At 43.0% G+C, this 13,888-nt stretch overlaps 2 protein-coding genes across 3 annotated transcripts; one reads left to right on the forward strand and one right to left on the reverse strand.

Annotated features, from left to right (window-relative positions):
• Window positions 1-777: 777 nt before the first annotated feature.
• LOC139459500 (thrombospondin-1-like) lies at window positions 778-5,268 on the reverse strand. 2 transcript variants are annotated; one of them, XM_071240955.1, is made up of 6 exons: window positions 5,097-5,268; window positions 2,890-3,047; window positions 2,041-2,063; window positions 1,550-1,729; window positions 1,108-1,305; window positions 778-999 (listed from the first exon to the last, which is right to left on the reverse strand). In XM_071240955.1, exons 2-6 carry the CDS (start codon window positions 2,949-2,951, stop codon window positions 848-850), a joined length of 615 nt encoding a protein of 204 aa, XP_071097056.1. In that variant the 5' UTR covers window positions 2,952-3,047; window positions 5,097-5,268; the 3' UTR covers window positions 778-847. The 2 variants fall into 2 exon arrangements, with proteins under 2 accessions (XP_071097056.1, XP_071097055.1); XM_071240954.1 differs by having other exon boundaries at window positions 5,039-5,268.
• LOC139459495 (dehydrogenase/reductase SDR family member 11-like) lies at window positions 5,080-9,827 on the forward strand. The gene is made up of 7 exons (XM_071240949.1): window positions 5,080-5,271; window positions 5,470-5,679; window positions 7,616-7,710; window positions 8,240-8,369; window positions 8,897-8,986; window positions 9,241-9,306; window positions 9,601-9,827. The coding sequence occupies exons 1-7, from the start codon at window positions 5,140-5,142 to the stop codon at window positions 9,640-9,642; spliced, it is 765 nt and encodes a 254-aa protein (XP_071097050.1). The 5' UTR covers window positions 5,080-5,139; the 3' UTR covers window positions 9,643-9,827.
• The last annotated feature ends 4,061 nt before the right edge of the window (window positions 9,828-13,888 follow it).

Below are 13,888 nucleotides of genomic sequence, written 5' to 3' on the forward strand. Positions count from 1 at the left end.
TAAACTGTGAGTCCCCTATCCCTACTCAGTACTTTAATCTAATTAGGACTGATCCATTACACCTGTAGGTATATTCCCTCTTTGCCAAAATAAACATGTCTAACAATTGGGACGTCTAACTAATGGGATATAACCTTCGTTAGTTACCGGCAGTCAGGATAAGGATGGACACTGGTGACCGCGGTGTCACACATTCCCAGACCTGGTGGAGGACGGACACACGCTTTGTGAATGAGACCAGGGTGCGTTCTGGTCGAGTCAGCTGGCTGTAGTTGTGGTGGATATTCTAATTCTAACATATATAAATATAGGAACACATATTCCGGCAATAATCTGACAGTCGACTGCAAGAATACGTGACACTACATCCGTAAGTGTATGATCCAAAGTATGGTAGTATACCCTTTCCCCTTCAGTACATGCATACATTAGTAACCAATCTCAAGTTTTGTACTGGGGTACGAGAGCGTCAGTGGCTAGATAAACATTAAATTATTCCTAAAACAATCCTCCACCACTCACTGCCGCAACACACGTCGCACTGCCGGATCTTTAACGTTCCTTAAGAAACGATTCAACAGTTACATGAAGCGCGTGTGTGAGCGCAGGTGGGGTTGTGTACCCTGATCTTGGACAGTACAGTCCTCACAGTCTGCCGAGATGGTGTGAGCAGGTATTGGATAGTATCACCCTTCAAGCAACACATCTGATGTTAGTCGTCTCCGCTAATCGTGTTTGACTAAATCAGACAACAAATCTCACACAACTTTTGACAGGAATGTTTATTTTATTACGGAATGTACATGCGCATGTGACATGATGTTAGCGGGACGTGTAATGTGACGTCTCAGTTGTCGAAGTTGCATGTCCAGATGCTGTCGTCCCAGACAAGACCCTTAGGACACTTCATGAGGTACGCAATGTAGTTCCCACACTGGTAGTAGCGACCTCTGTTGGTAGGATGGGGAAAGAACTTCACACGTCTGTCCGGGCAGTAACCTGTAACACACAACACGTATATCTGACATGGGTCATCACAACAGCCAAAGCTTACTGTTTACTGTCCACCAGCCTGTTAGTAACAGCAGTTGTCCACAGGAATCTTACCCCCACATCCTTGTGTGTTGCACTCCACTACTCCTTGCTCCACACTCTTGCCTTCACAGTCAGCGCCGCCGTTTTCAGGTTCTGGGTTGTCACATGACCTGACACGTGACTGCTTGACCTTGCCCCCTCCACAAAATGCTGAGCACTCCCCGCCGTCACTGGCGGTCCATTCACCCCATGCACCCCATCCTCCATCCACTGTGAAGTACAGAAGCAGGTGATAAGTCAGACAACCAACCAATTACTACCATCGTAAGCATACTACCACACATATTACCTCTCAACATGTATCAACCTTCCATTTTACCGTCCATTACCAACGTCAGGCTTTCTATGACACAACACAATCACGCATAAAGTGTCACGGATAAAAACACAGCGGACACTGTACAAGATATGAACGTAGTTATACCACAGTGGACAATGATGGGAATGTGAATACCCGGTATATGACAGCTGTCGGTGTTACAGGCCTGGGTGTACGTCTCCTTGCCCCCGTTGATTGGCTTACAGAACAGACCGCCCTGGCACTTCCTGGTTCTCACCACTGTCTGCGAGCCTCCCCCACAGCTAGCGCTGCACTCCCCTACACTCTCGCTCCACGAGGACCATTTGCCCCACACTGCAAACATGGCGAATATCAGGTCATGTGGGTAACCACCCATTTCTTAATTGTCATAGATGAACTTCTTTTCAGTTTGTTTGTGGACATTGTGAATTATAACGTTATTGCTTCTTTTTATGTGCTTATGAAAAACATCAGCAAGTGTTGGTAACTGAGATATGCTGCAATATGGAATCTACACAGCTGTTATCATCTTAACCAAAGTATTGGCATTAATAAAGAATTAAGGACTACTTATTCATTCTGCTAATCATTATTGTCGTGTGGAACCTTTTTTGCGAGTAAATGGACTGAACATTTTTACATACCGAAGTTTTGCTCAGGCTGGATTCTGAAAATGTCGAAAATGAAAACCAACTTAATGTTACAGTATGTGATAAGGTCAGGGCAGTGATGCAATAGAAGTATTATCGAAACGTATCAGACAGATCTCTGTACTCGCATCCTAAGATTGGAGGAAGCAGGACGATGGGTCCTCCACAATGGTAGAAGAACAATATACTTCTTTGACATATTCTGTGATATACATCATCATTGTTGGTTTGTTGTCGTTCCCAGATAAACAAGCTGACCTGTTAAATGAACAATATGTGAATGACGAGGTAAGTTCAATGTGGTGTATATGATAGAGGGTTAGTGACCTACTTCCACGGCAGAGCACACGACAGCCTTGTATAAAGTGAACAGTGACAATGTTCACCCCCTTTCAAGCCACACGAACTGATGGCTCATCTCGAGGTACATGCGGGTGGAGTTGGACGAGTATATAAACTACACTGGTACATTAGCGCTTTATAATTGTTCTACGCCTTGTCCAAATGAGAAACACCCATAGAACCAGAGCTCCTTTTTAAACAATAAATTGGAGTCAGTATAATTGTAATGCGAGCCATTAAACCAGTGGATGACATCATGAGCACCGTCGGGGTACGGGGACATCATCCATTCATTGTCACAAAATATATTAATTCAGTCTGCTCTTTGTCAAGCATGGGACTGGATTATTTCCCCTTCGGAAAGTATATCTGAGACTGTCTATCGTAAAACATACCAATCCACATAAATTCGAAGCAAAACAGTATCGATGTGGCATCAAGGGTATTTATAAATACGAGGTGGCATATGATTTAACATGACCTACTCCGCACGCTACTTACGTTGTCCCGGAGACGACGGCAAGGACGGCCACGACTACCACTGCAACACACACAGTCTGCATCTTTTACAGTTGTGCCAGTCTACTAAACTCTGTTGTCTTTTATAGGAAGTTCATCCAGCCTTTGAACGTTAGATGTTATACTGTCGTAGAGGGGCACTTAGAAACATATTTACAGAACGTTTTGAAATGAAATACATAATAAAGGAACAAGTACTTTAGAATGATATAAATTGAATATTTAAGTTGATAAGTACAGTGTGACGTCAACGCACCTAACTTTACAGTGTTTGCAGTGTCGGGGGGGGGGGGGGGGGGGGGGGGGGTGCTGTTCATGTAAGTTGTGTGATTTATGACATTGTACCCTGTGCATATAAAAAGACTTCACTTGAATTATAAGTTGTTCATTAATCTTGCTACAAAAACGTGTATTGACTAATTGTTGGAAGGGTAGTTTTGCAGCGTAAGCATGTTTGGTTTTAATTTGATCCTATTCATTTCCCCTTGATGTTTGTCCCACTTGAACATTCACACTGAGTGTAGCTGGTGTACAGTGTCCACTTGTGTAATACCATTAATCAGAGAGTGACAGACGGATAGTTTATTTGAGTTTCACCTTCAGTACAACACTTTATAAATAACGACACACACACAAGCCCCACATTGTGGAACTTCGAGAGACTGGAGTTCATCTTCCGCACCATCATACACATCGGACAATTTCTTTCCTCGGTCGCTAGATATTCATACATCCAAATTCTTGGAAAATGGGAGCAATCAATTAGCTATCAATGCATAAGGAACATAACGCTGTGTTTACTGTTAAATTTTATTTTTCTGAAATTACATTCCGTGAATATAGACGTCTTTTATGCCTATTTGGAATTGGTGAATTACCGCTGATGGTAAATAGAGGTAGGAGATATGGTATCGAACGATGTAACGGATTATGCACGCAATCCCAGTTTGTTCCCATCAGGAAATCGAAGATGACAACCATTTCTTACTCGTTTGTCCGTATTTTAGTTCCATAAGAAATGTATGCCACGATACTATTTAAATAACCCTAATGTAATCCAATAAAATGATTAATACTTTGATTAATTAACTGTGCTACATATGTGTTAGAAGCTCTTGCTTTACATGGGCCTGTGGTCTTTCTGCCGAAGAAACCAATGAAATAGATAACTTGTAACTCTCTGTTTTTAGGTTATGTTGTTTAGGTATCGAAAGAAGTTTTAACATCTGTATGGAAACTCTTACCATGGCAAAAATGTATCTATAGCGTCCCCTAGCTAGTACCACGTTCCTTCACATTACTTTCCGACTCACCTCGCTACATACAGCGGGAACACGATAAAGTAGCGGGGGAACACTATAGTATAACGTTTGTTTGTTGTTGAACGCCACTGAACAATAAATCCAGCAATACGACGGTGGTCTGTAAATAATCGAGTCTGGACCACACAATCCAGTGATTAACATGATGAGCATCGGTTTTCGCAATTGGGATACGATGACATGCATCAACCAAGTCAGCGAGCCTGACCACCCGATCCCGTTAGTCGCCTCTTACTACAACCCTGGGTTGCTGAAGACCAATTCTAAGCCGGATCTTCATGTCTTAAGCATAGCGATCGAACACGATATTATTGCGTTGTTATCCTCGCGGAGCAAAGTCGGAAAAATTAATCCAACTCAAGTCTAAATGATTTGGCACGTCCAGATTGTCTCAGCCCTGAAATTAAGCATTGGTCACTTATTCGTTCCGAGATAATTTATATTTGTTTCTGGGAAACCTTTGTTTCGGGGACTTAATGGTAATCTAAGCGGCCTCATCAACCCACGTGTGAGACGCCGTGTATGAACAGGCTGACGTTACCAGCTTCCCAAAGCCCGACTTAGTGGTCAGGAGCACGGTGTGCCAGAACAAGCATGTAGCATTATGAGAATCAAGGAGAGGTCACCTAGTATTAATATACCTAACAACGTGAGATCGACACTTGCATAACAACATCATTCCTGTTTTCGTCTTTACGTTCATCATTCAAAGTGCAGTAAAAGGTCTTTTCATCTGGCTTCGACAGCACATGCTTTATATATTCAAGGGATGCACGATCGCATACCGAACTGACATACGCAGTACTTGCCTAAGCATGTTCACTGTGTCACTGCTGGGCTGGCTGATAACACCATAGACTATATTACCAAGTGGACGTGTGTGGCGTTCAGCTGATCTCGTGCAGCAGTGATGGAACGTTGGGCGGGTCGTGTTGCTTTGGTGACGGGGGCTTCGGCGGGGATCGGAGCCGCAATCACCCGATCACTGGTCAAGAGTGGGATGAAAGTAGTTGGATGTGCCCGTAATGTAGAGCGAATCCAGGTAATGTCCTAGATTGACTTCTCATCTCTATCTCTAAATTATGTTATCAGCAAACACCTATGATGATATTTATAGCCATGTCTCTCATAAAGTTAACACCGGTGGATATACATTCCCGCAGTGTTGATGGCATGGCAAAGAGTATACGCACTACACGCACTACATACTTTACTATGCTTTCATATATTCGTGTTGTAGAAAATCGCCGATGAGCTGAAAGACGAGCCAGGATCACTGAAACCAGTGAAATGTGACGTCAGACAGGAGGAGGACATCTTGGCAATGTTCCAAAGCATTAAATCTGACCCTGACCTTGGAGGGGTGGACGTGTGTGTTAACAACGCCGGGTTGGGGCACGATACCTCGCTGATGGAGGGCAACTCAAGCCAGTGGCGGGAAATGTTGGATGTGCGTACACACCTACGAGGAGTGGCATATCTCTTTTGTATTAAAATTGTATTATTGTATCGATGTACTAATTTTGTATTTCCCGAACGATATGAACACGCGCATTCTGATACATGTTTAGCAGAATCAGTTTGAGACGTTAGTAATGATTCAACTAGTGTGAGATATTTTAGCAAGAGGTTGTGCTTCCTGTACTTTTAAAGAAAGAAAGGAAAAAGGGACAAGATCAACAGTGACACAATAACAAAAATATGAAGAATGATTTAGAATTTTAAAAATAAACAAATTTATTATTTAATGGTTTGGGACAGACATGTCACTCTGGTGTGAGGAATTGCAAAGCATAATAAGTGTCCTCCGACTTGGTCCTCTGTATACCTGCTCTACATTGATATCTGTGTCCTCCAGCTTCTGGCACTGTGTGTCTGTTCTTGTATCCTCCAGCTTCTGGCACTGTGTGTCTGTTCTTGTGTTCTCCAGGTGAATGTGCTGGCACTGTGTGTCTGTTCTTGTGTCCTCCAGCTTCTGACACTGTGTGTCTGTTCTTGTGTTCTCCAGGTGAATGTGCTGGCACTGTGTGTCTGTTCTTGTGTCCTCCAGCTTCAGGCACTGTGTGTCTGTTCTTGTGTCCTCCAGGTGAATGTGCTGGCACTGTGTGTCTGTTCTTGTGTCCTCAAGGTGAATGTGCTGGCACTGTGTGTCTGTTCTTGTGTCCTCCAGGTGAATGTGCTGGCACTGTGTGTCTGTTCTTGTGTCCTCCAGGTGAATGTGCTGGCACTGTGTGTCTGTTCTTGTGTCCTCAAGGTGAATGTGCTGGCACTGTGTGTCTTTTCTTGTGTCCTCCAGGTGAATGTGCTGGCACTGTGTGTCTGATCTTGTGTCCTCAAGGTGAATGTGCTGGCACTGTGTGTCTGTTCTTGTGTCCTCCAGGTGAATGTGCTGGCACTGTGTGTCTGATCTTGTGTCCTCAAGGTGAATGTGCTGGCACTGTGTGTCTGTTCTTGTGTCCTCCAGGTGAATGTGCTGGCACTGTGTGTCTGTTCTTGTGTCCTCCAGGTGAATGTGCTGGCACTGTGTGTCTGTTCTTGTGTCCTCAAGGTGAATGTGCTGGCACTGTGTCTTTTCTTGTGTCCTCAAGGTGAATGTGCTGGCACTGTGTGTCTGTTCTTGTGTCCTCAAGGTGAATGTGCTGGCACTGTGTGTCTGTTCTTGTGTCCTCCAGGTGAATGTGCTGGCACTGTGTGTCTGTTCTTGTGTCCTCCAGGTGAATGTGCTTGCACTGTGTGTCTGTTCTTGTGTCCTCAAGGTGAATGTGCTGGCACTGTGTGTCTTTTCTTGTGTCCTCAAGGTGAATGTGCTGGCACTGTGTGTCTGATCTTGTGTCCTCAAGGTGAATGTGTTGGCACTGTGTGTCTGTTCTTGTGTTCTCCGGGTGAATGTGCTTGCACTGTGTGTCTTTTCTTGTGTCCTCAAGGTGAATGTGCTGGCACTGTGTGTCTGTTCTTGTGTCCTCCAGGTGAATGTGCTGGCACTGTGTGTCTGTTCTTGTGTCCTCCAGGTGAATGTGCTGGCACTGTGTGTCTGTTCTTGTGTCCTCCAGGTGAATGTGTTGGCATTGTGTGTCTGTTTATGTGTTCTCCGGGTGAATGTGCTTGCACTGTGTGTCTTTTCTTGTGTCTTCCAGGTGAATGTGCTGGCACTGTGTGTCTGTTCTTGTGTCCTCCAGGTGAATGTGCTGGCACTGTGTGTCTGTTCTAGTGTTCTCCAGGTGAATGTGCTGGCACTGTGTGTCTGTTCTTGTGTCCTCCAGTTGAATGTGCTGGCATTATGTATCTGTTCTTGTGTTCTCTAGGTGAATGTGCTGGTATTATGTATCTGTTCTTGTGTTCTCCAGGTGAATGTGCTGGTATTATGTATCTGTTCTTGAGTCCTCCAGGTGAATGTGCTTGCACTGTGTATCTGTTCCCGAGAAGCCTATAAATCTCAGAGGGAACGAGGTGTCAATGATGGCCACTTCATCCTTATCAACAGGTGAAAAGATACATCAATCCATTGCTCAGTTATATGAAACGTTATTCAAATAGCCTCATCAGATTCAACCCTTTAATTACACTGGGGAAGTAGCTTTCGGGCAGAATAGAGGACAACACTGTCACGGAATATTTTATACACAATATATGAACAATAAAACAACACATACACAGAGAGCCTAACACTCACTCTGACATTTAAAGCACAACGATGAATGAGTGCAGCGCAGGCATACGTGAGGTGAGTTCCAACTCAACCTGCGGGCGTTACCATACAGCTGCACAGCATACTGCTGCTATGACAATGCTGCTATGATCATGGCAATATAAACGAAGATCACTCGATGAGACACCATCTTCTTTGACAAGACACAGGGTGTGTCAATTGCGATCTGGGGAAACAATAGTGTCATTGGGGATGACTGAAAGTGGTTCCGCATAAAGTGTTCTTTCTCTCAGTCAAGTGTTGGTCATATTTCTACGAAGACGAGTAGCATCGAATTTCACCTCTACAATATACACTGTTTCAGCATGTCTGGCCACAGAATCCAGCTCAGCAAAAGCAACCACTTCTACGCTGCCACCAAACACGCTGTCACTGCTATACTGCATGGGATGAGGTTTGAGTTCAGGGAAGATAAAGTGGCTGCCAAGGTGACGGTATGTACATGATATCCATCCATGATCACAATGGTTTTCCTTAATGTTGGTATTGGCACCCCAGTGTCATCGTGCCACTGAGATAGACCGACTGTCAACTGATTGCATGATGCAGACGACATATAATAAGTTATCCACGCGCCCATGTGCACACACATATCCATATCATAGAGCTACGAGTAACCTACAAAAGTACCCCTGTAATAATGCAGTGAAGTTTCCTAACTCACTAACTGATATTTTCCTATCCGACCTTGTGTCAAGAATGTTATTTTCCTATCTGACCTTGTGTCAAGAATGTTATTTTCCTATCTGACCTTATGTCAAGAATGTTATTTTCCTAACCGACCTTATGTCAAGAATGTTATTTTCCTATCTGACCTTGTGTCAAGAATGTTATTTTCCTATCTGACCTTGTGTCAAGAATATTATTTTCCTAACTGACCTTGTGTCAAGTATCTTTTTTTCCTAACTGACCTTGTGTCAAGAATCTTTTTTCCGTGATCATGAATACTGTTCTTTTACAGTCAATTAGCCCAGGTGATGTGGAGACGGAATTCCTGAACAGAATGTTAAAAGACGATGCTAAGGCTAAGGAAATCTATGGCTCGTCCACTGTAAGTTGTTACATTGAATGTCAATGTAGGTGTCCTTCCTACTATGCTGTTAAATATATCAATTATGGCTCAGAAACCAAATTTCTGTCATATCTGCCTTTTGCACTACGATTCAAGTAAAACATATCACTTAAGATGCCACCTTAAAGGGCCTGAGTAACTGATTTTCGGATATTTAAATCTTGATAAAATCGCAACCCTTTTAAAGGATGGATTGGTATTGATTCATGTCCGAATGTACTGGAATGTTGCAGTGCCTGCAGCCGTCAGATATTGTGGACGCCGTCATCTACGCTCTCAGCTCTCCTCCACGGGCACAGGTACGCCATGGGACTCAAGATGTAATACTACTGCAGTATAATTTACATAAATTAACATTATCATGACACCATCATTCTGCGGAGATAATCTGCTTGAGCTGAAACATTGTATTTGGGTGTCCTTGTGCATCCATGGAATAGACTCACTCACTGGCTGCCTGAGATGGTGGCACATGGACTTTTTTAAAGTGATGTTATACTAGTATCTATCGTGTACTGTAGTTCCTGATCTTGCAATACTACATGCCCACTGAGTCAATGGTTACTGCATATATAATGTGCTTCTGTTGGCAGATCGACGACATCTGGCTCCGCCCAATCGATCAGCTGGACTGATGCACACCGCGACCTGCACCTGCCTGTCCTTGTATCGTCGCCAACTACAATAAAAAGTTTTATAAAACGATTATATCACATTTGCTAAGTATTTTAATCATAACATGTTGAAGTTTTGGATAAATATGGTGAAACTACGAATGGAATTTTCTTATGTTCAACGACACATGTATATTTTTGGGATTCTGTTCGATATCTTTATGAATTACCGTTTGATGTTGTTTTTCTAGCACTTTTAATGATCATTAAATCTTGACTGAATCATCATCGCTGAACGCATTGGATACATTTAGTCAGTTATACAGCCAGCATTGCTAAACGCATTGGATACATTTAGTCAGTTATACAGCCAACATTGCTAAACGCATTGGATACATTTAGTCAGTTGTACAGCCAGCATTGCTAAACGCATTGGATACATTTAGTCAGTTGTACAGCCAACATTGCTAAACGCATTGGATACATTTAGTCAGTTATACAGCCAACATTGCTGAACGAATTGGATACATTTAGTCAGTTATACAGCCAACATTGCTAAACGCATTGGATACATTTAGTCAGTTATACAGCCAACATTGCTAAACGCATTGGATACATTTAGTCAGTTATACCGCCAACATTGCTGAACGCATTGGATACATTTAGTCAGTTATACAGCCAACATTGCTGAACGCATTGGATACATTTAGTCAGTTATAAAGCCAACATTGCTAAACGCATTGGATACATTTAGTCAGTTATACAGCCAACATTGCTGAACGCATTGGATACATTTAGTCAGTTATACAGCCAGCATTGCTAAACGCATTGGATACATTTAGTCAGTTATACAGCCAACATTGCTAAACGCATTGGATACATTTAGTCAGTTATACCGCCAACATTGCTGAACGCATTGGATACATTTAGTCAGTTATACAGCCAACATTTCTAAACGCATTGGATACATTTAGTCAGTTATACCGCCAACATTGCTGAACGCATTGGATACATTTAGTCAGTTTAAAAGCCAATTTTTGCTGAACGCATTGGATACATTTAGTCAGTTATACCGCCAACATTGCTGAACGCATTGGATACATTTAGTCAGTTTAAAAGCCAATTTTTGCTGAACGCATTGGATACATTTAGTCAGACAGACAGACAGACAGACAACACTGCTGAACGCACTGGATACAGTCAGTCAGACAGACAGCACTGCTGAACGTACTGGATACAGTCATTCAGACAGACAACACTGCTGAACGCACTGGATACAGTCAGTCAGACAGACAACACTGCTGAACGCACTAGATACAGTCAGTCAGACAGACAACACTGCTGAACGCACTAGATACAGTCAGTCAGACAGACAACACTGCTGAACGTACTGGATACAGTCAGTCAGACAGACAGACAGACAGACAGAAAACACTGCTGAACGCACTGGATACAGTGAGTCAGACAGACAACACTGCTGAATGCACTGGATACAGTCAGACAGACAGACAGACAGACAACACTGCTGAACGCACTGGATACAGTCAGTCAGACAGACAGCACTGCTGAACGTGCTGGATACAGTCATTCAGACAGACAACACTGCTGAACGCACTAGATACAGTCAGTCAGACAGACAACACTGCTGAACGCACTGGATACAGTCAGTCAGACAGACAGACAGACAACACTGCTGAACGCACTAGATACAGTCAGTCAGACAGACAACACTGCTGAACGCACTAGATACAGTCAGTCAGACAGACAGACAGACAACACTGCTGAACGCACTGGATACAGTCAGTCAGACAGACAACACTGCTGAATGCACTGGATACAGTCAGACAGACAGACAGACAGACAACACTGCTGAACGCACTGGATACAGTCAGTCAGACAGACAACACTGCTGAACGCACTGGATACAGTCAGACAGACAGTCAGACAGACAACACTGCTGAACGCACTGGATACAGTCAGTCAGACAGACAACACTGCTGAATGCACTAGATACAGTCAGTCAGACAGACAACACTGCTGAACGCATTGGATACAGTCAGTCAGACAGACTGACAGACAGACAACACTGCTGAACGCACTGGATACAGTCAGTCAGACAGACAACACTGCTGAACGCACTAGATACAGTCAGTCAGACAGACAACACTGCTGAACGTACTGGATACAGTCAGTCAGACAGACAGACAGACAGACAACACTGCTGAACGCACTGGATACAGTCAGTCAGACAGACAACACTGCTGAACGCACTAGATACAGTCAGTCAGACAGACAACACTGCTGAACGCACTGGATACAGTCAGTCAGACAGACAGACAACACTGCTGAACGTACTGGATACAGTCAGTCAGACAGACAACACTGCGGAACGCACTAGATACAGTCAGTCAGACAGACAACACTGCTGAACGCACTGGATACAGTCAGTCAGACAGACAGACAGACAACACTGCTGAACGCACTGGATACAGTCAGTCAGACAGACAGCACTGCTGAACGTACTGGATACAGTCATTCAGACAGACAACACTGCTGAACGCACTAGATACAGTCAGTCAGACAGACAACACTGCTGAACGCACCGGATACAGTCAGTCAGAGAGACAGACAGACAACACTGCTGAACGCACTGGATACAGTCAGTCACTCAGACAGCCAACACTGTTAACAGTGGAAGATACTTGTCGAATCTGAACCCTGTGGAAGGACAGTACTTTTGGTATCGGCCGACGAGTCAGTGAACTAGTGCGACAGCCGACATTGCTGTAGGTTGTATAAATGCGCAGTGAAGCGGTCATAAAATAATAAGACGCATTTATTTTTCAGTTATCCAAATTTATTCCGTCTAATTTTATTGTGATTCTATTGATTGTCCAATCAAATTTCAAGTACTTGTTGTAGAATTGGGAATATGTGAGTCCGGCAATCGGAGGCATGACGCAGCTGACACTAATGTCACTACATTGTATTAACATGAAGACAAATGGACAAAATTTAACAACTATTTCATAATGTTACATGCGGCATATTAAGGATTGGGTATAGTGAGAAACTGAAATAAAGCATTATTACAAACTAACGGTTGTGTTCAGTTGTGTTAAACCGGCCAAGGGTCAAATTGATAATGCTCTTCAGACATAATCCAGGACAAGTATCTCTTATTGTGTTGGTCAGACAGAGTTAGACAAACACATGTAACGCATTAAAACCTTCAGTTTTGTTTAGCAGATAACATGCACCACATTTACAAACAGTGGCATACTAGCTTGTCAGCTATCCTTCTTCATTCTTAACTTCACTCATAAACACGCTCATCACCAATGCCTCTGTCAAACTAAATTATGCAATTCCGTGGGAAAAAAGACTCAGTGGAGTTAGCAATAACTTTATCGCCATTTTAATAAGAAAATAAGATAACCCGAAGTAGGTATAATAGGTATAACACGGACGACAGCCACTCACATCACTCTGAGTCTTATTAATAAATGCACTGTTTATTCGTTACTATGTTTACTTTGTTAAATATTCACTATATGCTATATTTTACATTTGGCAATAACTGCAAATTCATGTGGTTATTGGAACATGTCACAATTATGTGTATATTTTAGAATGAATGATCTGTATTTCCTCCATTAATTTCGGAGAGTGATTGAATGTAATGAATAGATCATGTCAGTTATGGTTAATTTCATTAAGATGTTTTTAAACAAAGTCCAAAAGATATTCATTATGACAGCACACTGTCCATCATTTGAGTGTCGGCTCACTCGAGTGCACTCTATTTCGGGATCACTGGGGTGTACTCTATGTGTTTGCTCACTGGAGTGTACTCTACTTCAGGATCACTGGAGTGTACTCTATGTGTCGGCTCACTGGAGGGTCCTCTACGTGTCGGCTCACTGGAGTGTACTCTACTTCAGGGTCACTGGAGTGTCCTCTACGTGTCAGCTCACTGGAGTGTACTCTACTTCAGGATCACTGGAGTGAGTACTATAGGTAATGGGGGTACTGGACCACTTCCACTGGAGCCGGATTTATTACCTATACTGCTACTACAGGTGGCATTTTTTATGCCAAAATGATCATGCCATTCAATGATAGTCATGAGTTGTATTAAACGAAACATCAATATTAATCAAGAAGGCGTCTTTTTCTTGTTTGGCACCCCCGATTTCGGCATCCCTACAATATTTTTTTTTTTTCCACTAGCGCAATAGGATGTGTCCAAAGCATACAACTGTGC

The sequence above is a fragment of the Haliotis cracherodii genome, unplaced genomic scaffold (assembly GCF_022045235.1).
Source record: "Haliotis cracherodii isolate W230 unplaced genomic scaffold, xgHalCrac1.p SCAF_13, whole genome shotgun sequence".
In the NCBI taxonomy this organism is placed as follows: Eukaryota; Metazoa; Mollusca; class Gastropoda; order Lepetellida; family Haliotidae; genus Haliotis; species Haliotis cracherodii.

Bases quoted from the DNA above. Each gene is read 5' to 3' on its own strand.
- LOC139459500 (XM_071240955.1), bottom strand. From the start codon at position 2,951: ATGCAGACTGTGTGTGTTGCAGTGGTAGTCGTGGCCGTCCTTGCCGTC. The intron at 2,064-2,889 runs GTAAGTAGCGTG...CGACATTTTCAG, and splicing joins GCCGTCGTCTCCGGGACAAC to AATCCAGCCTGAGCAAAACT. The intron at 1,306-1,549 runs GTATTCACATTC...TGTACTTCACAG, and splicing joins CGACAGCTGTCATATACCGG to TGGATGGAGGATGGGGTGCA.
- LOC139459495 (XM_071240949.1), top strand. From the start codon at position 5,140: ATGGAACGTTGGGCGGGTCGTGTTGCTTTGGTGACGGGGGCTTCGGCG. The intron at 5,272-5,469 runs GTAATGTCCTAG...TTCGTGTTGTAG, and splicing joins GTAATGTAGAGCGAATCCAG to AAAATCGCCGATGAGCTGAA. The intron at 8,370-8,896 runs GTATGTACATGA...GTTCTTTTACAG, and splicing joins AAGTGGCTGCCAAGGTGACG to TCAATTAGCCCAGGTGATGT.